At 43.4% G+C, this 25,339-nt stretch overlaps 1 protein-coding gene across 4 annotated transcripts in view; it reads right to left on the reverse strand.

Annotated features, from left to right (window-relative positions):
• Positions 1-24,692, reverse strand: part of CEP170B (centrosomal protein 170B) — a 101,246-nt gene extending 76,554 nt beyond the window's left edge. For all 4 annotated transcript variants that reach the window (XM_072986748.2, XM_072986747.2, XM_072986746.2 and 1 more), the window contains exons 1-3: positions 24,561-24,692; positions 15,250-15,386; positions 7,137-7,226 (exon numbers count right to left, since the gene is read on the reverse strand). In XM_072986748.2, the coding sequence (XP_072842849.2) occupies positions 7,137-7,226; positions 15,250-15,354 (195 nt within the window). In that variant the 5' untranslated portion in view covers positions 15,355-15,386; positions 24,561-24,692. The remainder of the gene's footprint in view (positions 1-7,136; positions 7,227-15,249; positions 15,387-24,560) is intronic.
• Positions 24,693-25,339: the final 647 nt, after the last annotated feature.

Consider the following 25,339-nt stretch of genomic DNA (forward strand, 5'->3'; position numbering starts at 1 on the left):
GTGGTCTTTGCTTTAAAAGAGCTGTACAATGGATAAAGGTACAGTAGCATAATAGGGGCTGCCAGTGGGTCACCTCTAAATGAGACCACAAATTTGGACGAAAAGGCAATTTTTTTTCCTATCCTACTCAAACAGCCACGTGAGGCCTATCTGGATACTGTCGTAAAGCAAAGAAAAGACCAGATCCAGATCTCCCACACATTAGAGCGGGTAGTAGACCAGGTACATCTGATACCAACAAGCTGGATCTTTTTTTTTTTTAAGATCACAGGTGATCTGCTAAGAGTTACTTCGTACTTCATCTGAACAGGTGTTTGGTGCACCCCAGCCCTGTCTCCTTCAGTGGGTACCCACTCAGAGGCAGTGCCCAGGGGAGGCAGGGCAGAGAAGTGAGGGAACTGCCTCTGAGTGGGCACTCAACAGAGGAGGCAGGGCTGGTAAGCATGGAACACCTGTTTGGACAAAGCATGAACCAGCACATACCACCAGTTCAATGGTTGATGCCCATCTCTAGTCATTTCCTCTTATAACCTCTTGGAGTAATCAGGATCCTCATTTTCTTCCCATCAGCCTTATAAGACCAGAAATTCTAGTCCATAAACATCTGTAGAGCAACAGCTGCTTACCTTTCTTTCAAATAAACACCTTGATTTAAAATCCTATGTATGAACATTACCTCTGTCTTGCATGGCCCAGGATTATTAGAAGCCAGATCGGGACCTTATGTGATTATGCCATTACCACACTTATCATGATATAGATCATAATCATATACTGTTAATGCACTAGCGGCAAAGAAGTTTGTGTTAATGACTTGTTGTTACTAGTAACATTTTAAAAATTCTGCTCTGACCGCAAGGTCAATGTTCCAGCACTCAACCATGAGTATATACTGTACTGCTTAATCAGAGCCAATAAAAGTTGCTTTTTAGGACTTTAACTTCTAGTCTTCTCCTATTAGTGCCCATGCTAGCTGAAGATGTCTCGCTTCTGTAGTCCAAAAAATAACTTGTTCAAGCTCTGATCATAACCTCTGACATTATACTCCATGCATCTGAGGAAGTGGGCTCCGAGTCACAAAAATATATGCCGCATGACTCTTGTATCGCTTCATCTCGCAGGCATCAACTGAACAGAGAAGGGTGGGGAATGGTAACTCCAATGCCTAGATGAATTTGTATGATGGTCAGCAGGACATTAAAATATAATCTTAAAGGTCAAGAAAAAGAAAGCTTCTGTGCTGCTCTTGTTTTGCCACTCCAGGGTTTACCTTGTCCCAGGAAACATACTGGGAAGGGACAAAGGTGGTGTGCATGCTCTTAAGCATGAGTCAGTGGTTTGGCATGTATCTCTAAGAGGAATTCTTGTGCTTCAAGTATCCAAGCCCTTGACTCAAGATAGCAGCTGCCTATTAATCAGTGCTTGGAATTACCAAGTTACATGCAACTGCACTGACTACATTATAACTACGTGACTTGTAACTAGTTATTATGGGGAGTAGTTACAAGGGCACAAAAACGTTTTATTCCAAAAGTTAGATAACGAATAGAATTCTGCAAATGTAATGGATGACAGTTTTAGTTACTTTCGAAAGTTATTTTTAAAATACAAAGGCATCAAGGCCGTTTTTCCTAGCAGGGATTTGTCAACTTATATGTCAGCCCAACCTTTTCTCTTTTTTTCCCCAGGAAGTAAGAACAGACAGATAAACAAGATATGCAACAAGTAACATTAACAAGGAATGACAATGGGATTCTAACAAGTGAAATGGTGGTTTCCAACAAAAGGTTTCCAGATGTTCTTAGACTGCCTCTCCCAGAAGCCTTCACCACTAGCTGTGCTGGCAGTTCAAGAGCATCTGGGGACTCAAGGAGGAACAAATTAGCTTTTTAAAGTAACTTTCTAGACTCTACTATTAATAGCAGCAATACCTCTAAGCTATTTGCTCTAACAAGGGAGTCTTCCACTAAATTCTATTTTAAAAGCTGGTCTCTCCAACATGATATGGACTTTCAATCAGAGCCTACATAAGTTCATTTACTGAGGATCTTAGGATGCCATTTGGATGTAATTCCTGTTTATTAATATCTTCAAACATGTTTCAGTGCATCCATCCAGCCACCCGCCTACCTATCAACCTGTGTAGCTGTCAGAACATTTTGTTGACATGATGGGCAAAAAACTGAGAACTACAAGCCGGTCAGCCTGACACCAATCCCAGGCAAAGTTCTGGAACAGATTGTAAAGCGGTCATTGTGCAAGCACTTAGAAAACAATGTAGTAATAACTAGAAGCCAACACGGATTTGTCAAGAACAAATCCTGCCAAACCAATCTGATCTCATTTTTTTGATTAGGTCACCTCCCTGATAGACAGAGGGAATGCTGTAGACGTAGTATATCTTGACTTCAGCAAAGCTTTTGACAAAGTGCCCCATGATATCTGATTAGCAAGCTAACTAGGTGTGGGCTGGCTAGATCAAGTGTCAGGTGGATACACAATTGGCTACAGAATCATAGAGGATGATGATTAATGGGTTGTTCTCTAACTGGGAGGAGGTAACAAGTGCAGTACCCTAAGGCTCAGTCCTGGGCCCGGTGCTCTTCAATATTTTTATTAATGACATGGATGAGGGAGTGTAGGGAATGCTTGTCAAATTTGCAAATGATCCCAAATTGGGCGGAATAACTAATACCCTAGAAGACAGAAATAAAATTCAAAATGACCTTGATAGGATGAACACTGGGCCGAAAGCAACAGAATGAAATTCAACAGGGATAAGTGCAAAGTACTGCACCTTGGAAAAAGAAACCAATTGCACAGTTACAAGATGGGGGATACCTCACTCAGCAAAACTACGAACGAGAAGATTCTTGGAATTGTCGTAGATCACATGCTAAATATGAGCCAACAGTATGATGTGGCTGCAAAAAGGCAAATGCTATTTTAGGCTGCATAAATAGAAGTATAGTTTCCAAATCCCACAAGGTGCTATTCCCCCCCCCCCCCATTCAGCACTGGTTAGGCCTCACCTTGAGTATTGTGTAGAGTTCTGGATGGCACACTTCAAGAAGGATGCTAACAAATGGGAACAAGTTCAGAGGAGGGCAACAAGGGTGATCAGGGGACTGGAAACCAAGCCATAAGAGGAAAGGCTGAAAGAATTGGGCATGTTTAGCCTTGAGAAAAGAAGACTGAGGGGTGATATGATAGCAATTTTCAAATATTTGAAAGGCTGTCATATAGAGGAGGGGAAGGATTTTTTTCTCGATCATCCCAGAGTGCAGGACATGCAACAATGGGCTCAAGTTAAAGGAAACCAGATTTCGGTTGAATATCAGGAAAAACTTCCTAACTGTTAGAGCAGTACAACAGTGGAACCTGTTACCTCGGGAATTGGTAAGTGCTCCAACACTGGAAACATTCAGGAAAAACCTAGATAATCACCTGGCAGATATGCTTTGATTATATTCCTGCATTGAGCGGGGGGTTGGACTTGATGGCCTTGTAGGCCCCTTCCAACTTCACTTTTCTATGATTCTATGATTTCTATATAATCGAAAGCTATGTAAATACCAAATATGAGACTGAAAAAGAAACAACTCTCCCAAAGAAGCAGACTCTTCCACACAAGCAGGGTCACAGTATTGACAGATCACATACAATAAGACGGAGAGATCTAAAAATATACTAATTAAAAGGCCCAGAGTCATAATCCATCTCCTCTATCTTCAAAGAGCAGGTGTGAAGGGGGCTTGATCAGTTTACAGAATAAAACCTCTCTGTGCCACAATAAGTTGAAGCTATTTTTCCCTTGCAGAGACCCTTCTTCCATGAGGAAGCTCAGTGCTAGAACATCTCCTCTGCATGTGAAGCATTCCATGCTCAACTCTATGGCTAGCGCTTTAAAAAAATACCCTCTATTTGCGAACATGGGGATCTGCTGCTTAGTCACTGTGAAATACAATTAGTCTGATCATCTACAGCAGTGGTTCTTAACCTTTGTTACTCGAATGTTTTTGAACTGCAACTCCCAGAAACCCCAGCCACACAGTTAGTGGTGAAGGCTTCTGGGAGTTGCAGTCCAAAACTCCTGAGTAACCCAAGGTTAAGAACCAGTGATCTACAGGAAATTAGGAGGCTTCCTTCTACTGGTACTATCCTTTGGGTCATCTAGCACAGTGGTCCCCAACCTTGAGCCTCCAGATGTTTTTGGACTTCAACTCCCAGAAATCCTGGCCACCAGAGGTGGTGGTGAAGGCTTCTGGGAGATGTAGTCCAAAAACATGTGGAGGCCCAAGGTTGGGGACCACTGACCCAATAACAGCTCTGAGTGGCAGTAGCTCTCCAGTGTTTTCAGGCAGATTAACCCTATCTGGAGATCCCTGGCAGTCTCCCATTCAAGTATGTTGTAAGCCGCCCCGAGTAGACATGGTCTAGAGGGGTGGGTATAAATTTAATAAATAAATAAATAAAGTAAATATTAACAAAGCCTAACTCTGCTTAGCTTCCAAAATAGGCAACCTTAGTGAACAAGGATAGGATTTTTGCGAACTTGTTTGGACTATAAATCCCATCATTCCCCTCCATTCTGGGAGTTTTTTGCCTGACAGACACCTTACAGACACCCAAATGTAGTGTCACTCAGAATAAAGGCCTAAACTGGAAGGCGTTGAGACCTAGGTAGGCCTAGCTCGGCTCAAGATTCCCGTTGCTGTCCCAAAGCTAGTTGGGGACTTTCTTTTCAAACAGGAACATAGGTGGAACTAGGCCTCAAAACATTCTAGTTCAGGCTTTTCTTCCAAGTGAGCCACATTTAATTCCCTGTGAGGTGTCTATCTGTCATGTAGAACTCCCAGAATGATGAAATATGAGATCTGTAGTCCAAAAAAAAAAAAAAGAAAAGAAAAGAAAAGAAAAAGAAAAGAAATAAATAAATAAAACCCAATCCTAAAAATCCCATCCTTGTTAGTGAGCACATTTCAAGATTATGTGGTGGAATACACTCCAACATGGTCTGAGGCAAGTCAGGTTTTTTATGTTCTTCTGCCACAATTTTGAACATTCAGTCTATCACAGACTGGGAAAGTTATTCGTTTTGACTTCAACTCTGAGAAGCCATCAGCTACCACAGCAGGAAGGTGTCATCCAAAGCAAATCACTTTCCCAAACTCTGCCATCTTCTATTAGCAATGCAGCAGAATTACTCCGCATGCAGACGTAGGAAAGAACAAGCCACAGGCTGCTCATATATGAAGTATGCGGGATCACTTTTCAAAACAAATAGCCCTGCTTTTCCCATCCAGATGTTATACTTCATAATGATTAGCATTAAATACGGTCTGATTCAAACAAGATGTGGACATGCCTTCCCTAAAATTTTGTGGAAATTATGCCCCCTTATGCTGCTCCACTAGCTAGCTACCCTGAGTTCACATGTGGCAAGTTTGATAATCAAATATGAGTTCCAGGATGACAAACATGTGGTGAGTGCAAGTATTCACTTCTCTCCCCTTCCATGAAATTTTCCCATCCACTTGCTGGCTTCCTCTAACCACATTTTGCTGCGACGTCTGAATCAGGGGGGAAAACGCAAGTTACAGTTTGATACTGTGATTTGAAATGCAAATATGGTTTGAAAACTCTTGAGAAGCAAGGGGCTTATGGTAACAGGCTGATCTCTTGAACAGCTAGCATTAGAGAAAGACAGAAAAGGAGGACCTGAGAGAGAAGAATACGATTATAGTGTGATGATAATGATGGTGGTGGTGGTGGAGGAGGAGGAAGTTGTGTGACTTAGGAAGATGAGATCTGTAACATCTAAAGTGGGCCTACATGTTCCTTTGTCCCTAGTTAACTACCTAGCCACAGAATGATAAAAAGAGTTTAGCTTACTCAACTAACACTGGAAAAGTGTGTATTAGAACACTGGTCCCCAACCTTGGGCCTCCAGATGTTCTTGAACTTCAACTCCCAGAAATCCTGGCCAGAAGAGGTGGTGGTGTAGGCTTCTGGGAGTTGTAGTTCAAGAACATCTGGAGGCCCAAGGTTGGGGACCACTGTATTAGAAGACTCCCTGAAATACTGTTTGCCACCTTTTCAACCAGAGAATCTGGCAAGACGGGGAAACTAATTGTAACTCAATCACCATGGCTAATGGCATGCAAACCCACTTCAAACCATGGTTGCATGTGCTGGTTAATCACGGCTTAGAACTGTTCAAATATAATGTTTAGTCACAGGTAGGAAAAAGAAATCACATGTAAATGTTTTACCACTACAGGCCACTGTAGCGCATGCCAGCAAAACAGCTATACACATAACATGGCGGGGAGAAAGCTTAGATTGGAGCACTGCCCTCCCAAACTATAGTCAAACGAATTTCCTCCAGGTGAATTCACATACACTCTCACTAGCATTATTACCAACATGAATTCTTTATTACAGACCAATAAGATAATCTACCACAACTACAGAGAGTGAGATCATCTCAACCTTCAAGTAAAGTAACGGTAAAGGTTCCCCTTGACAATTTGTCCAGTCGTGTCCGACTCTAGGGGGTGGAGCTCATCGCCATTTCCAACCCATAGAGCTAGCGTTTGTCCGCAGACAATCCTCCATGGTCATGTGGCCAGCGTGACCAGACACGGAACACCGTTTACCTTCCCACCGAGGTGGTACCTATTTATCTACTCGCATTTTTGCATTTTGCATGCTTTCGAACCGCTAGGTTGGCGGGAGCTGGCACAAGCGATGGGGTCTCACTCCCTCGCATGGATTCGATCTTACGACTGCAGGTCTTCTGACCTTGCAGCACAGAGGCTTCGGTGGTTTAACCTGCAGCGCCACCACGTCCCTTCAAGCAAATCCAACCAAAGATTGTAAAGAATGCACAAGAACTATGGCTAAGTTAGATTAGCCTTCCCATCTGACCACTAGAACAGCCCCAATATTATCCCAATGTCAATAGCTTTCTTTGTTTAGCCAACCCAAATAACTCCACGCTCCGATGCTCCATTATCCCAAAACAGTCTTCTCCATCTGTGTCTCATCAAAGGACAAGCCAAGTGCACAAATAAAGCAGAGGAAGCCTGTACATGCAAGAAAATGCACTGGTACCCAAGTTATCCACTTACCCCATTCAGACTTCCCAGATCCTTCACCCAGTGCTCATCCTTCTCATTGTCATAGTTGATGACAGCATGCTGCTTATCCACACTGCGAGACTAGAGACAAAAGGAAAATTATGAGTATATCACGTGGAACTTACAAAGCAAGAAATGGTTTCTATAATTGCAGCAAAAGAACAAGTGCAAACTTGACATATGAACAAATACAGATCCCTGCTTTCATTGTAAGCGCCCATTTTGTTTATCAGAACTGACAAGTAATACACTTGGCCGCCACCTCCACCCAGCTAGAACTGAGAAAAATATCTTTTTTTAGACTTCAGCTGCAGAAGCAAAGCTCCCCAGGTCTCTCCACAGCACTACATATTGTATTTACTAAATCTATACCTAATCTTAGCATCTGTTCCAGTATATTAGTTTACCCCGGTTTATAGAAAACAGCAGAGGCAGCAGGAAAACCATGTCTATGCTGCACTATGTTGGCTGCTTGCATGATTGTGAAATGCTCTTTTACTTTTTAAAACAAAGAAATGAAGTGGAATGAAAAGCAAAATGGATGATCCCAAGTACATCATTTCCAGGAAGCCCTTCTGTAGGCTCCAAAGCACCAGTATAATATATTCATGAAAGCTTTCAAAGGGAAGATACAGGTGCACAGTAATTTCCCTTCCAAATTTGTCTGATCAGCCATCAATAAAGATGGGCCAAAGTGGCGGTTTGTGCTGGTTTGTTTATTGGTTGAAAAGGTGTTCAGCACTTTCCAGCCCTGCGTCCTCTGGCAGGCACCCACTCAGAGGCAGTGGCCAAAGGAGGCAGGGCAGGGAAGCAGGGTGCTTCCTCTGAGTCGGCATGCCTGCCAGAGGAGGCAGGGCTGGAAAGCGCCAAAACCTGCTGAACCAATGGAAAAACTGGCACTAATCACTGAACCGGCAGTTCGTGTCCATTTCTATCTATTATTTATTTTTAAAATATATTTGCACACTGCCTTTCTCTTTTAAAAGGACCCCAAGATCCCTAGTCATCAGAATGCATTAAATTGAATGTATCACAAGATTCCCCCTCATGAAAAGCCCTGTTTCAAAAGTTATCATATCATATCATGAATAACCTTGAAATTACAATCACAACGAAAACTGGTTTCTATCTAACATTACTGGACGCCTGTTCATAACACAGGCTTTCTTCTAAAGACCTACAACCATCACACACGCACACATACCACACACTCTCTGGAGTCTCGCAGAAGACAACCCGCACCTCATTCATGAGCAGCAATTAGCCAGCACAACTTACACAATTTTCCTAACACAAATGTACATTGGCAGCAGGATTTTGGCTGACAAGAAAGCACAAAATTCATGGAGAAAGGGTTCCTGGAAGGGGGCAGGCCTTGGAGAAATTTGGCACTTTTGCATTACCAGTCTTTTTTCTCAGTTTTTTGACAATTACTTGATGATGCAAAACCTTAAAGTAAGCAACTGGCACTTCCTCAGTGCATGGACTTTTGAAGAGGTAAGCATTAGTTGGGTTCTTTGCATCTGTGTGAGCAGTGAGCCTGTCTTTTTTTTCCTTTTGTGCTTCTTCTGTATATGTACTTCTGTGCTCACAAACCTGCACTTAATTTCAAAAAACGGAAAAGACCCTTTTTTGGGTCACAGACGCCTCAGGAGAGCTATGGACTCCCTCCCGGAAAATAAACATGTACATTAGTCCTGTTTTTGCACCAAGTGCATGGACTGCCCTAAAGCCCATCCAGCTTTCCTATTCTTTGGCAGTCTCCTATTTAAATAACGCCCTGGCCTAACTCTGCTTTACTTACAAAAACAAGCAAGATCAGTCTCTTCAGGATGAACTTGTGGTCATGAAACAGAACAGAAAAGACCCTAACCTCAAGATTTGAAGGAGAGTACTTGTATTTGTTTGTTGAAGCATTTAACTTATATGCTGCCCACACTACCCTAAGGTCTCTGGGTGGCTTACAACATTTAAAATACAATAAAAAGGCAAAATAAACGGGCAAAATAATTAAAATGCAATTAAAAATATAACATGTGTGTTGCTGAGATGGTTTAAGTGAGGAAGCAAACTGAATTCAACCTAATCTTAATGTGAAATTGTGAGCATCATACTGATTGGATTATGTATAGAGGCCAAGGAAAAGAAAGTAACTGGATCTGTCCCGCATGACGCAGAGGCTGGAATGGACTGTCTCAGAAGATGTTGAAACATCAGAAGATGTTGAAACAGATCTTGTCAGGGATGATTTAGCTATGGGCTCCATGCAACAGTATGAGGTTGGACTAGACTACCGTTGGAGTCTCTTCAAACTCTACAATTCTATATTATTCTATGTATTAAAATCTTTGAATTATGTTTTTCTGAATGATCTCTAAGGCAAATGGCAACTACAAATTACAGCAAAGCACAAGACAAGACACTGGCACAAAACAAAGTGAAAGAGCGCTGTGTTAAGTCTGTAACAGAGCCACTTCCTTCAGCTACTTTTGCCACCTACAAACATGTCTCAGCTCACATCTAGGGAATCATCAAGCTACAGTTTACAAGTTACAGACACACAGGCAACGCAAATCCTGTGCAGGTTTACTCGGAAGAAAGACTCCTTCAGTTGAAGATGGCTGACTTCCTAGTAAATGGATTCAAGACTGCAACCAAAACTACACAAAGACACACTTGAGTGGGGGGCCGTGATCCATTTTCCATAAAATCTCCTTTTTTTCAGCAGTGGCTGTGACTAACACTGGATGTTCTGGCACTAGCTTAAAATGCTTGGAGCGTCAACTGGGCATGTGCAAACTCTACAGGTCTGGGAGCCTTTCCAGGTCTAAATACAGCACTCAAAGCAGACGTGTTACTGAATTTCTGGCAAGGAAAAATGTGGCAGGATTTTAGCTTGCTCCCTGCCCCAAGCATCTAACCTAAATGTACAGGGAACAATATATATATATATATAGTCCCTGCTTTCTACATCCTAAATTACCAAATTGCAACTACATAATCCTTAATCCTCAAAAGTATTTGAAATATTTCCAAGCCATGAATAGCCACAAAAGGTCCCTGGAAAGATTAAGCTTCTCTCCCAAGCTAGCAAAATTTCCAAGCTTTTCGATTACTGCCTTCTTCCACCCTCTACAGCCCATTGCAACCAACCTACATTGACACACAGATTTAGAGCAAACAAAGGATAAATGCAAGAGGTGTCGTAAGAGGAAGCCAACATTCATAGAACAATGTGCTTCAGTGAACATAAAGGATGTGGGTTGTGGAGAAGGACCAAGCACTGGATCCACTCCTGTACTCATTTCAGACCTTAGAAGAGTTGCTTTTTCTGAACCACAGTTTAGAATCATCCACAGCCAGTACTCAAACTGCCCAAGGGATTCTGGGAAATGGATTACAAAAAGGTTAAAGTGACAAGGTCCGACTAATTCACAGTATTATTTAATACGTTTTTACGTTTTGTCCTTCCAAAAATAATAATAATCCTTCATCTGCTATCTCCTGCACACTTTATTCTCACAATAATCTTATCAGGTAGCTGCAGAAAAATGACAGACTGAAACTGCCTTCTCTGTGTGCAACAGTGTTCGGCTATTCTGAAGAATGGATGGGAGTCATGCCAATCTTAATTTGGAAAGAGTATTCTCTGGCTTTTGTCTTCAATTTGTATTCACAGTTCCAACGTGCAGTATCAGAATTGGCCATTAGAGGGAACAAGAGTGTGTCTTCCTGCATCATCCAAAACCTGCTGGTAAGCACCATAACATGTACTAATAATCTAGCACTAGGCTTCTTTAGACCACAGCTTTCAAAAGTTATCTTCTGAGACGCCCACATTTGCTCACCAAGAATGGCCACTTTGCCAAGGTCTGGAAACTTTCCCACCTTTTGTTAACTTTCCCAAACTCTGGTTAGGATACAGTGGGGTCTTGACTTGAGAACTTAATCCGTATTGGAAGGCGGTTCTCAAGTCAAAAAGTCTGTAAGTCAAGTCTCCATTGACCTACAGTGCATTGAAAACCGATTAATCCCGTAACAGGCCGTTTTTGTTCCATTTTGGTTTTTTTCTGGTCTGTAAGTCAAATCTCAGTCTGCAAGTCAAACCTAAATTTTGCGGCCAGAGAAGTCTGTAACTCAAAAAGTCTGTAAGTCAAGCCGTCTGTAAGTCAAGGGTCCACTGTACACTACTAGATCCTGATTTAGCACTATTAGGACAAGCTGCAATAAGCCTCAGCCTCTCATGCTCACCCCTTTTCCCTCTTTAGAGCAGCCAAAAATCTGAATTTGATAGCTTTTGCTTCAGTTTTAGATCAATTGCAACTTGCTCTGCTGTCCAACATAAGGTAACATGGTTAAGTTTAACTATGATTAGTTGAAACAAATGAATTTCAATCTATAGTTTATGAATCTGGCCTCTGTTTACTGTTGTTCAGATTCTAAATTGTGGCTACTCTTACATGAAAAAACACCTTGTCTGATCTCATCTTTGCAATGGTATTGGTGAAGGGACTAGGAAACATATGAATTCACAGCTTGTAGCAGCCTACCTAAATGATATATATCACATATATATAATATATCACATATATATATAATAGGTATATAATATATACCTTATATATTATAATCCCCTCTCTGCTATTTTAACCTTCTGATAGAGTTGGACCTAATAACTATTATATATATATATATATGTGATATATATCATTTTTGTGATATATATCACAATGAGGGATTGTTTACTGAAAAAGCATCTTACATTCCCCTCTAGGGGAACATTTAAAAATGTTTTTAATATTTAAATTAAAAAGTTAATATTTTTAATTTCTAAATTTAAAATATTATTTTGAACAGTTTTTTTAACATTGGAAAATGGGGGGGAGACAAGGATGCCGGGGCCCTTCTGAATTGAAAAAAAATATACCCCCATAATGCAAACAGACATGCTGAACCATCTGCAAGTCTGTTGCAATTTATTTTTTTTTTTAAAAAGCTTTCTAAACCACCAACACATACTGTTGGGAAGATATGCCTTAAACATTTTGATAGGTTGTCTGCCAAACCCACAAGAATTTAGCCCATGGGCTTCTGAGGGCTGGAGTAGGGAAAAAATGAAACTCCCTCTCCACCCACCTCCAATTCTAGCCAGCAAAGACAAAACATATGACCTGGCTTTGCATTAAGCCCGAGAATTGTTCCAGTGTGCCAGATCTACCAGTAACAGCTTTCATTAAAATATAATAATCTTCAAGGCGCCACATGTTTTTCCTCTTGTCTTGTTTTGCTTCTTTGGATTTTGCCTGATAAGCTTCCTAAGGGTTCTTTGCCTAGCCCTTTAACCTGGAAATCCCCAAAATGGAGCCTAAGACCTTCTCTCTACAAAGCAGGTATTCTACGACTCATCTGTTAGGATTAAAAAAGAAACAGGCTAAGAATACTGGAAGCAAAAGAGAGCTTGGGAAAGTTACTTACTAACTTAATCCGTATTGGAATTAAGTTCATACGTCGAAAAGTTCGCAAGTCGAGTCAAACTTTTCCATAGGAATGCATTGAAAACCATTTAATCCGTATCTGCTGTTTTCCGTTCGTATGTCGAGGCGCTGTTCGTAGCTAGAGGCATTAGTTCTCATAGGAACTAATGCAAAACCGATTAATCCGTACTCTACAACTAGGGGGAGAATTTTTCTTCTTCTTTTGACCTAAGGTGAACTTAGGTCAAAAAAGGGCAGGAAAGGGTTTTTGTTTTTGTTTTGTTTTTTTCAGTTCGCAAGTCGAGGCTCCATTCGCAAGTCGAAGCAATTTTTGTGAACGGAGCCGTTCGTAACTCGAATCGTTCGCAAGCAGGGACATTCGCAAGTCGAGGTACCATTGTACTTCTCATGATGGGGACACTGGGAGTTGTAGTCCATAAACTAATCTTTCTAATTCCGCAAACTGTTAAAACTTCTGTTGGTTGGAAGAGCCAATTGCTCCTCTTCTTTCAGACAGATCATGTGGCCACCAATGATCGAGGCAGACATTTAGGGCTCAAATCGTGTCTTCTGTTATCATCACCACCATCTTAAAACTGCAGAGCTAGAAGGGACCCTATGGATAATTCTTGAGCAGGAACTCTCATCATCCTCACTACTGCCTTTCTGACAAAGTCTTATGCGACCACTCAACGAGAGCTAATGGATGAGTCCAGCAACCTCCGGACAGCGACACATTCCTCCATCTTTGCTATGAGGTAGAAAATCCTTCTCTTGTTCTGTAAATAATGTCTGTTATTAGGAGCACAAGAGGCTGCCCTATCCCCAAGTCCTATCTCCCATCCAAGTGCTCGCCAGGATCCATCTTGCTTCTCTTCCCGAAATCGCCCAAGATTTGGTGCAATCAGGTTGGTGCGATATTGGCTGAAACCCAATCGAAAAATTATGGCCACATATCTCCAATGCTGTAAATCTTAGCTGTGAATTGCTGTAGTTTAAGAAGTCAGAGGAAGTATTTATCCTCATTATGGCAGCAAACATCTGCTGGATAGGTTGGAGATTTAGGTCTCTGGCTTTGCAGCCAGATCTTCCAAGTTCAGTTCCCCACTGTGCCTCTTTGAGAAGGGCTGGACATAATGATCCATTGGGTCCCCTCCAGTTCTGCAGTTCTAAGATTCTAAGAACTTCTTAACTTGCAGGAATTCACAGCTAAGATTTACAGCAACTGAGTTATTCTAGTAGGCATAATGAACAGGATTCCAGCCATAATATTTGTTATTCCTATGTTTCTGAAGAGTCATGCTGCACTGCTTCATCACAGTGTGGAGCTGATCCTGGGTTCTCCAAGGCTGCACCAACAGAGGCTAAGCTTCGGAAGGCTTTCAGTTCAGCCCCGATGGTGGACTGTAGGGTGGTGATCTAAGGATCAGTCCAAATGAGTACAGAGTGTATCACCACCAGAAGGATGACCGACTGCTGATGCATGGTATAGCTACCATGCATGGAAAAGTTGCAACCTGCACCAGCGGACAGACTATTAATTCAATCACAAACGGTCTACCTATTCAAAACATATTACAGTATTGTTGCTATTGTCAGTGTTGCTACTCTACATCATTAGTTTATTATTATAATAGCACACCAAATGTCAGCTGGATTTAATTCCTTGAATATCGGGTCAATCTCAAGAATCTTTGATTATCACAGGCATTTCCTTAAGATATGTGCTGTTACAAGTAAGATAACCTGCTTTTGCCATAATCACTCAATCTCAATTTGTAAGTCTCTGCATCTGACAATCTTTCCAAATCCTTTCTCTTCGATTCTAGCACTTACTCACCCACCAAGGTATTGCCTCCCTTCAACAACTATCAAATCAAGTGTGTTTTGAGCAAAAGATTTATCAGTTTCAATCCAGAAGCCCCGCACTTGACAATCTTTCCAAATCCTTTCTCTTCGATTCTAGCACTTACCCACCCACCAAGGTATTGCCTCCCTTCAACAACTATCAAATCAAGTGTGTTTTGAGCAAGAGGCTTATCAGTTTCAATCCAGAAGCCCCATTATATTTTGACTTCTCCATTTCCAATAACATTTTCAATATTATAGTCCCACCAATTTTTGGTGACTAGTATATTAGATCTGGTATATATTTTACAGATATTCCTATGTTCCATTGCTGCAACTTTATTATGCCTTTCCAAATAATCTACGGAGTCTTCTTGCAACTACAGGTAAGGTGCTCACTGATGCTGATGCTTCTTTACACCACCAACATACAATTTCTCAATACAGGTTTTAATTGCATTTGCTTGCTCTTGAGCAGTAAGGATAAGCCCTTCAGTTTCCTTCTTCAACACCCCTTTTCTCAACCATTGCTAAGTCTTTGCACTTTCAGCTTTTTGGTCTTTGCACTGTTGGCTTTTCAGTTTTTAAGGTAATGGAATGCTTTATTCTGTCCTTGTTCTTGTCACTCAGTTAACTCCTCTTTTTGAAAGGTGATTGCTAAAACGATTACTACTATTGCAGGGTGATGATGTTGCTATACTAATACCACTGCATTTCAAGGCTTGCTCCCATTTGGAAAGGAAAACAAGTCTGATGGATTTTATTCAGAGAGGGTTACATACCTGGAGCATTAACTCACAGTCGTCTCTGCCAACAAATATCATCTCCCGAGGGAGCCGGTGGCGAATGCCTGTACTGCTCACTAGGAACCATGATGTCACACTCATGTTGGTGTTTGGCACTTCAGTATTTCACCATCCTAAACAAAAGGGGAAAAAAGAAACATCCATTATACCGTGTTTCCCCGAAAATAATTTTGGCTCCAAAAACACATTAGGGCTTATTTTCAGGGGATGTTTTATTTTACAATCATGTCATCTTCTTCTAGCTGCTGGACAATGCTGCACAATGGTGGGGAGCGGAGTTTCACTTAACTGGGGCTTATTTTGGGGGTAGGGCATATATTACAAGCATCCTGAAAAATCATACTAGGGCTTAGTTACGTTTTATTTTCGGGGAAACAGAGTAGATAAGCTAGAGATTCCCAATGTGGTGTCATGGACAGAGTGACAAACTAGGATTTTGGAGAACAGGGTTCGAATCCCTGCTCAGCTATGGAAACTGATTGGGAAAGTAGAACTGGTGAAACCATTCCTTAAAAACCTCACTTACAGTGGACCCTCTACTTAAGGAATTAATCTGTATTGGAATGGTGGCTGCAAGTCGAAAAGTCTGTAAGTCGAATCTCTATTGACCTACAATGCACTGAAAACCGATTAATCCCATAACCAGTGGTTTTTATTCTATTTTTATTCCATTTTGGTTTTTTTCTGGTCTGTAAGTCGATTCCCTGGCTGCAAGTCGAATCTAAATTTTGCAGCCAGAGAAGTCTGTAACTCGAAAAGTCTGTAAGTCGAGCCGTCTGTAAGTCGAGAGTCCACTGTACCTTGAAAACCCTATTAGGGTCACTTTAAGTCATTTCCAACTTGATGGCACATCACACTCACTCACACACACACAGAGAGAGAGAGAGAGAGAGAGAGAGAGAGAGAGAGAGAGAGAGAGAGAGAGAGAGAGAGAGAGAGAGAGAGAGAGAGAGAGAGAGAGGCACACAGACAACAAAACCAAAATAGCAATAAGCCACATTAACTGATCCAATAATGCTGGGGAAAGCTGAAGGAAGTGGGAGAAGAGAAAGGCTGAATATGAGATAGATTGAGTCAATAAAGGAAGCCATGGCCTTGGCCTCTGAGAGGCCGCTAATATATGGGACTGCCAAAAGCTGAAATCAAACTAACACAAAAACAAACTTATCCAAAATGATAATAAACTGATCCAAACATATGAAGCTGCCTTATAAAAATTTGCCCATTATTATTTACTAATTATTTGCTCATTATTGTCTACGCTGACTAGCCAGATTTCACACCACAGAGGTCTCTTTCCCACACTCATGCAGATGCCGGGAAGTGTAGTCCAAAAAAAGTAACCTTTTCAAGGTCCGGTTTTCCCAGAGTTCAGAGACGTTTATATCTGGACTTCAGTTCCCAGAAATGTACTGGCAACACAAGCTGGTTGAGAGATGTGGAGACTTGTCGTTCCGAAAGTAACTTTTTCAAGTTTTGCTCTACCAGTGAATGAAAGGTGCATTCAGTTAACAGCCTCTCTGGTTTATATTTTAAAAAGAAGGAAACAGAGTCAACATTGCTGCCTAAGCCTAATGATAGCAAGTGAAGCTTAACAGGAGTCAAAGCGCTGTAGAAACACGAAAAGCAGAGGAAGATGTCATGTATTTCTATTTTCATTCATTCATTCATTCATTCATTCATTCATTCATTCATTTATATCCCGCCCATCTGGTCTGGTCGACCACTCTGGGCGGCTTCCAATAAGGTGTATACGATAAAACATGAGAATTTTACAAACAGTTCATAACACATACAATAATAAAACAAATAATAAATGAAAGAAAAAATAAAGAAAGAATTAAATATTGACAGGAGGGAAGGCCTGAACATACAACCATGTTTTTAGTTGACTCTTAAAAGTGCCCAGCGTAGGGGCCGCACGAATAACCGGAGGAAGGTTATTCCAGAGGCGAGGAGCCACCGCCGAGAAGGCCCGGTTTCGTCTCCTTTCCTTCCGGGCCTCCCTCGGCTCGTGCGGGTGATCCGAGTAGATCTAGGTGGGAGCAGGCGTTCTGCCAAGTATCGGGGTCCTAAACCATTTAGGGCCTTATATGTAAGCATTAACACTTTGAAATCAATGCGGAAACGGATGGGCAACCAGTGCAGCATGGCCAGAGTAGGAGAGATACGTTGATATTTTCTCACTCCAGTAAGGAGTCTGGCCGCCGCATTCTGCACACCTGAAGTTTCCGCATCAGCTTCAAAGGGAGCCCCATGTACAGCGTGTTACAGTAGTTTAATCTAGAGATTACAAGCGCATGTACTAAGGTAGTGAGCGCCTCCGTGTCTAGGTAAGGTCGCAGCCGGGCAATCTGCCAAAGGTGGAAAAAGGCGGTGTGGACTACCGACGCCACCTGCATTTCCGTGGTAAGCATCGGGTCCAGGTGTACCCCTAGGCTGCGGACCCCACTCTTCGCGGCCAGGGCCACCCCCCCCAAACATGAGGGAGTTTCCCAAGCCACCATTCTATGCACAGTGCACAGATAGGCATTGCTTTCTCACCCACACAGATAACAGAGGTCTTGTCATAGTCATACTCTTAGCAGACCAGATCCCATATAAGGAGAATTCTAAGACAACCAAAATAGAATTTGTATATTGTTTGTTTGTTTGTCAGTTTAACAGCTGTATTCCACATTTCCTCCAATGAGCTCAAGTACCCAAACATGGGTCTCTCCTTCCCAACAACCAGTGAGGAAGGTTAGGCTGAGAAATTGTGACTCACACAACCTTGCCCAATGGACTTTGAGGCTGTGGTGAAATCTGAATCCCCTGAATCCAGATCCCACGCTATGCCATGTTGCCCTGGTTACTGTCAGCACTTCACCTAAGAGAATCACCCCACGCTTTCAATAGGCACCAGTAGCATCTTTTTGTATTTTTATACTCCCAAGGCCATTTATGAAACAGAACAAAGCTCAAAATTAAAAGCTTTAAAACAATGCTGGAGGCATTCAAGAGAAAATTGGACAACCATCTGTCAGATCTGCCTTGATTTCGATTCCTAGCTTGAGCAGAGGGTTGGGTTTGATGGCCTTTTAGGCCCCTTCCAATTCATCTGATTCTATTATTCTATAAAGAGGAGTCTAATTAAAACCCGCAGCCTTGGAGATGTTACTTTTTAAAACTAAAACTGCGAGAGTGCTGACTGGAGAATTCCTGGAGTAGTAATCCAAAAAACTATTTTTCCAAACACTGTTTAAAAAAAGAATTCCACAGAAAAGCTTCTCCTCTAATGTTCCAGCCAAAGGACTTTCTTTGATGGCAGAACATATAAGGAGGCCCCCAAAGATATTCTCAACATATGGGAAAGTTCATTTGAGTAATAGTGGTCTTTGAAATATCCTGGACTTAAGCCCCAATACATCCTTTTTAGCTCAGTTTCCCATGTTATTTGCATGCCTATGATTAGTGGTTCCTACAAGGAATGGAGAAATCTAGGCTCAGCCATTTTTAAGGCATGTACCTCATTAAGTGACTTATAGTGTTCAATGTCCCTTAGCCCAGAGGCAGAAACCTTTGACTCTATGGAACTTTTGAACTCCAAATCTCATAATCCTTTACCATGCACCCTGCTGGGTATAGCTGATGGGATTTGTAGCCCAAAATACCAAGTCCCCATTATTTACTTGCATGCAATATTTTAGATACTGCTTTTAATTTCAAATTTTCAATTTTTTACTACTTAAAACACAATATTCTAAATTATAAATAATTCAGTCCTAAATAACACAATATTGTTAATGTCCAATAAAATGAATGGGTAAAAAATGCACTAGCAAATGTTTAAAAAATGCAATTCCTTAAAAGCAGGGCTAAACAACATCTTTAACAGTCAGGGAAACACCCGGGTGACCAGCTAATTCTTTGACTGACAATGCTGGTAAGTCGCTGAATTTCAATATGGTGGCCACTCCACATGGCCACCTGAAGGAGTTTCCACTTTGCGGGAAGCACACAGCTTCTCAATCTTCATTGCAGTTTCCATCTTGTTCCAAGTCCCACATATGAAGAGAAAAAGCTCCTCCTTGTGTCTTGGCTCTCCATGCAAGCAAACCCTCAAGTTTCCAGGGTTCCTGCTCACGAGGAGAGTCTAGACACAAATAGGGCCCCTTCCTCTTCAGATTTTTTTTTCTGTGTAAAAATCAGCAAAAGAGTTGAGTGGAGTCAACACTCCCCTCCGTGCACATGTGGTATTCCACAACTCTGAATCGGGCTGCCGAGGGGCCACCACAGAGAAGGCCCTCTTTCACACCAAACAAGTTAACAGAGTGACTGGAGGCTCCCCCCTCCAGTTTTGAAAACATGAAGACAGGGAACATCTAAATCGGAAAACACAGTTTCTTGGACAGCTTGAAATGTATAGGACCTCACAAGCCAAAAGTGACACTCTGAACACGGTTCCTACCCTGCCTTGGCCCAAATCTGCTCTCAGGCTTGTTATAGATGTAAAGTTCATGAAGAACACACAGGCCAAGGAGTTCAGGACTAATTGTGTAACAAATAACCACACCTCTTTGTGTTGGGCTAGGAGGGGGATTAAGAAAGCGGCAGGGACAACAACTTTCCTATTCTCTCCTTTAAATCTCTATGTGGGAAAGGGAAAAGCTAACATATCAGGTGAATTAACACATTAAGGACACCCATTTAAAAAGTTGACAGAAAGAAAAGACTCTAGGTACAGAATAATGCACTTGTTAATGTGTTCCCTTCAGCCCTTAAAAGAATTCAAAACAACTTTTTCTCATGCCTCACTAACTTCCTTCTTTGCAATCTATAGACAGAAATAAGCAGATAACTATCCTCCTTTGCAGATATAGCTGTGTTTAAAAGGTGCTGCTGAGCCTGCTGGCTAGCATTTACCTCAAAGAGTTCCCAAACCCTGATTTACAAAAGTGTTTTAGAAGCGTCCATATAAGTCTTTGTTTGTTACATATTGATTCCTGACATTCTCCTGATAAGCTCACAGTAGCATGCATGTTCTTCCCCTCACATTACTCTCATAACAGTCCTGTGGGGCAGCTACAATGCTGACAGATTGTGACTGGCTCAAAATCACTCAGTAAACTCAATCCCATAGAAGGATTTGGACATCAGCCTTCTCCGTTCTGACACTCTAACCACTCCATCATACTGAGCAGAAAAGGGATTTTTAAAAATATTTCTAATTTCTATTTTTTTAAATTGATTCATGTACCTACAGATAGATAAACACAGATATAGATGCTACTCACTTGTGAAGCTCATCTTTATTTTATTTTTAATTTCTGGCCCACCTGCCCTTTAAAAATAGCCCAAGACCACTCAGAACATAGCCAAAACTTTTACAATACTGAGCATTCAAGTAACCATTTAAAATCAACTGTATGAAAACAGTTAAGTGAAAATATATTCAATGGTTGTTGTGGGTTTTCTGGGCTGTTTGGCCCTGTTTTGAAGATTTTTCTTCCTAACGTTTCGCCAGTCTCTATGGCCGGCATCTTCAGAGGACAGGAGTCAGAACTCTGCCTGTGCTCTGATGCAGCTTGTTGGATACAACAGAAAAGAAGAAAAACCTTAAGAACATGGCAAAACAGTCCGGAAAACCCACAATCCCAGCTGTGAAAGCCTTCGAGAATACATTGAAAATATATTCGGTAAAAACAGCACCAACCTCTGACTATCCAACTTGGCCAATAAATGTATAGTTCAAGTTTCCTAACCTGTGCCGAATTTTTAATTATTCAGTATTTTTAGCTATTTTTCAAAATACACAAACACACACAAAACAGAAAAGGGATAAGCACCATCAACTTAAAGAGGTACCTAAACCACAAAGCACAACTCTAACATAATCTTGAATGCCACATAAGAAAGGGTGGTGTTTCCATGGAAATGAATGTGTATTATTTTTGCCACAAACATAATATAACATAGCAAAAACAAAGCAACAGTCAGCCAGCCAACCAGACGTTGTACCCATTTAATAAACAGAGCGAGGAGGTGCACTGACTATGAGCAAATGTTTCATCCAGGTGCATCTAAAACCATTGAACACAAGGGCCATTATAGTTATAGCTATAAAGATCTCGGGAAATAAGTGTATATAGAGTATAAGGCTGCAATACTACAACACACTTACGTAAGAGTAAAACCTATAGAAATCCCAGGCTCCAAATTTTAAGATGTGGTATTGGGGACCATGGTATTGATGGCAAGCGTGCAATGAGGATGGCATACAGCTTAGAGAGCTCCCTTAGCCCACTCCTGCCCTAAAGGCCAGAGACTGGAAAAGCTAAGTAAACATCTTCTGGATTGCATTCTGATTGGTTCATCCATGGTGCTGGTTCAAAACATGCTGTGAACCCAAAAGGAACAAAAACTAGACATACGCACGTACCATAACCCCTAGTCCTAGGAGATTTTTGTTATGTTCCAGGTTTCCATTCTCAATGGCAAATATTGGCAGCTTGAATAGCGAACTATGGAATTCTCTAATAACACAAAAATTGATTCATTTGAAATATGGTGCTGGAGGAAATCTTTGCACATGCCCTGGACTGCCAGAAAGACTAACAAGTGGCGAGTCCTAGATCAAATCAAGCCTGAACTATCTCTGGAGGCAAAAAGTTTGAAACTGAAGCTGCCCTACTTTGAGCACATCCTGAGAAGGCAAGATCCTCTGGAAAAGACAATAATGCTGGGAAAAGTTGAAGACAGCAGGAAAAGAGGGAGGCCAAATACGAGACAGACTGACTCCCTAAAGGAAGCCACAGACATGAGTTTACAAGAGCTGAGGACAAGCCATTTTGGAAATCGCTCATTCCTAGGGTCACCATAAATCGGAGGCAACTTCACAGCACATAACAGTAACAACAAGAATACTAGGATCAAGGCTTGGAAAGATTACTTCATTGGAACAGAACACCCAGAATGCTTGATCCTGCATGGCCATACCAGCTGAGAGATTCTGGGACTTGTAGGCCAAAACAAAAAACAAAACAAAACAAAAAACACAACTGCCTTCTCACAATGTGCACATTACTCTGATGATTTTGGTTTCCGGCCCTCTTAAGAAAAGTGCTGTTCCTCCTGCATCAACCTGCCCATCTGTAATATGAGAATAATACTGGGCTAGCTTACAGGGTTGTTGTAAAGGACAGACTATATACTGTATTATGCAATATATTTCAGCTAAGGCCTAGTTTTCCCTCTTTCTTCCTCTTGATACAGTATTCTCCGCCACTCTTTTTTTTTTCCAGGCCTGGCTTCTAATGCATGCCACTGAGCTGCAAAGACATGTTGGCATCTGTTGCTAGGATGAAGGGAATAAACACACCGGGCAAGCTCTTATTGGCCCACAATGCAGACACAAGTCAGAGCAGTAATTGAAGCTTGCAACCTTTTTTTTCCCCTCCCCTGCTCCAATTTTGGCAGCTGTATCGGTAGATTCGGCTGCAACTAACACTTATTATGGTCATGTCCCCCCAAAGGAGGGGAAAAGGTTTAAAGGAAAATGCAGAGGCAAGCAGGGCACCAATAGATCCAGGCTATCCTAACCCAGCCGGTTTTAAATTTTCATTTTATACTACAGGTACTTTATTGCAAGGAAAAATGAGGAGGAGGAGGAAGAAGAAGAAAGCCAGAGGAAGGGGGGGATAGACAAGGGGTGGGACTTATTCAGTGAAGCACATGATCAGAAAAACATCACAATGGAGGGGCAGATGAGAGCAGGAACAAAACAACAAAAAAGGGATGGTTCAGCTTTTAGGTTGCCCCGTGTGGCAGTCTCTAGATGCCAGTCTGACTGGCTGGGCCAGGCGCTGCCTCCTTCCCCAGTTCTGCCACCATTACAAAGCTGCTGCCAGCCGCTCTCCACACCCAGAGAAAGAGGGAGGGAGGGCCACAGCCAAAAATAAGGTGCGACAATAAAGCCAGCCAGCTAAATCGGAGTTTCTTTCATCAAGCCTTTGGCAGGGTGGGTGGGGGGGACAGATGAAGAGGGCAGAGGGGGGAGGGAGGATGGGGGCAGGGGAGGGAAATGAAGTGGGGGGGTCTCTTCGGTTCTCCAGAGAAAAGACCACTGGAGGGAGAAAACAGATCTCTTTGTTTAAAGGGGAAAGTGAGGCAACCACAGTACCCAAGGGTAAGTTTTTTTTTGGGGGGGGGGGTTAAAAAGGAAAGGTGAGGGAGACCTGATTATTTTGGGTGGCAGCAGGAGGACAGCCCTGAAGCAGAACCTGGAAGAGAAGGCAGTGGGGAGGAAGGCAGAAGGAAATCTCCCTTCCATGGATGCCACAGCCCAACCCAGGAGAGCAGAAAAGGTGACCCCCTAACATCATAATCAGGATATGCCCTCAAGTCGATTCCGACTTTGGGTGACCCTTTTGCTAACCTTAGCTCTCTTCTGCCTGTCATCTACGCCCCTCCCTTTGAGAGGAGAATCTTCCGCCTGCCCCCCCCTTTTGAAACCGCAGGCCTCCCCACCCCTCCCCTCCCCAACATCTGCACGGCCACCATTGCGACCCCAAGAGCTGACATCACGGGGGAGGCATCTCCCAGACGGGGAGGAAGGGAGGGAGGGGAGGGAGCCCTCTCGGCCTCTGAGGCAAAGGGGAGCCGATCCACCAAAAAGTGACGCCTGAGACCGCCGCGTTAAGGCTTTCCCAGGTACCGCTAAGATTATGACTGCTTCTGCGTTCAGCAGGACCTGGCCTAGAGTCAAACGGGTGCAGCCGGCGACGGCCTCCCCCCCCCAAAAAAAAAAAACCCACAAGCGCCGTAGGGCTGGGACTCCCCATCGCCTACCTATTTTGCATGGCTTTGCAAGATCTTCCCAACCATCCCCTCCCCCGGGGGGAAAAAAGCCCAGCAGCACCCCCATTGTTGTTCACATTCTGATCCATTCCCCCCTCCCCCCCCGACTCTCTTACACTCCAGCATCCTCATCATCCTCACTCCCCCACCTCTCCGCCTTGCCCCTGCCCAGATCTTGCAGCAGGGAGCCGGCGCGCCTTCCTCTTCCTCCGCAGCCCTTGCCCGGGCTGACCAGCTTCGCAGCCCCGCAGGCCTTACCAGCGCACCCCAGACACCCGGCAAGGCCGAGCCGGCGCATCGCGACGCCGCCAGGTGCTCCCGGGAGGCGGAGAGGCCTCAGGCCAAAGCCCCGAAGGCGGGATCAGCTGTTCCCTGCCTCCCCGACGGCCGCCAACTCCGGCCGGGCTGCTGAGCTTCCCAGCGTCGCGGGTCCCGATCCCAAGCCTTACCCTGCCCGCAGTGGTGCTCCTGGCTCGAGGCTTGCCGCCCTCTCTCTCTCTCTCCAGCGCGGCGCCAGGTGCAAAGCGCCCGATCCGGATCCGATCCAAACACACACATACATCCACCCACCCACCCCAGGGTGGCGCAGGGGTCCGAGCCTCCGCGGCGCGACGCTGCTAGGAAGCCATCGCGCCCGTTCCTCCCCCCCCCCTCCGTCTCTCGCTCTCTTTCTCTCCCCCCCCCCCCCACGGGAGCCTCCTTTCTCCCTTTCTGGCCCGGGAGGCGAGAGGAAGCCCAGGAGAAGAAGCCGCGCCGGCGCCGCCCGCCCTGACTCGCCCAGCAGGTTTTCCAGACGTCAGGACGAGGCGGCTCTTGCTCCCTTCTCCCCGCCCCGTTTCCCCCCCCCTCCGGATCCGCCCCACACCGCCCTTCGCTCCGGGCCCCGGCTCCTCCTCCAGGGTTAGGCAGGTTAGGTCAGGTGCAGGCTGCAGAGAGGTGTGTGTGACAGAACCTTAGAAACCTTGTTTTTCTCTTGTCTCTTTCTGGGTTTTGCTTTGTTTCGTTCTTGGAAGCCGAGAAAAGGCACCTTTCCAAAACTCTAGTCCCGTAAGGCGTCTTGGGATCAAGATTACACGTGTGCACACCCGCGGAGGCGGGTCGGGAAATGTGGACGAGTGCGAGGCAGAGTTGGGTTGCAGGGGTGGCCAAGCAAGACGGAGCAGCTCTCTCTCTCTCTCTCTCTCTCTCTCTCTCTCTCTCTCTCTCTCTCTCTCTCTCTCTCTCTCTC

Source organism: Pogona vitticeps, chromosome 1, assembly GCF_051106095.1.
Source record: "Pogona vitticeps strain Pit_001003342236 chromosome 1, PviZW2.1, whole genome shotgun sequence".
Taxonomy (NCBI): domain Eukaryota; kingdom Metazoa; phylum Chordata; class Lepidosauria; order Squamata; family Agamidae; genus Pogona; species Pogona vitticeps.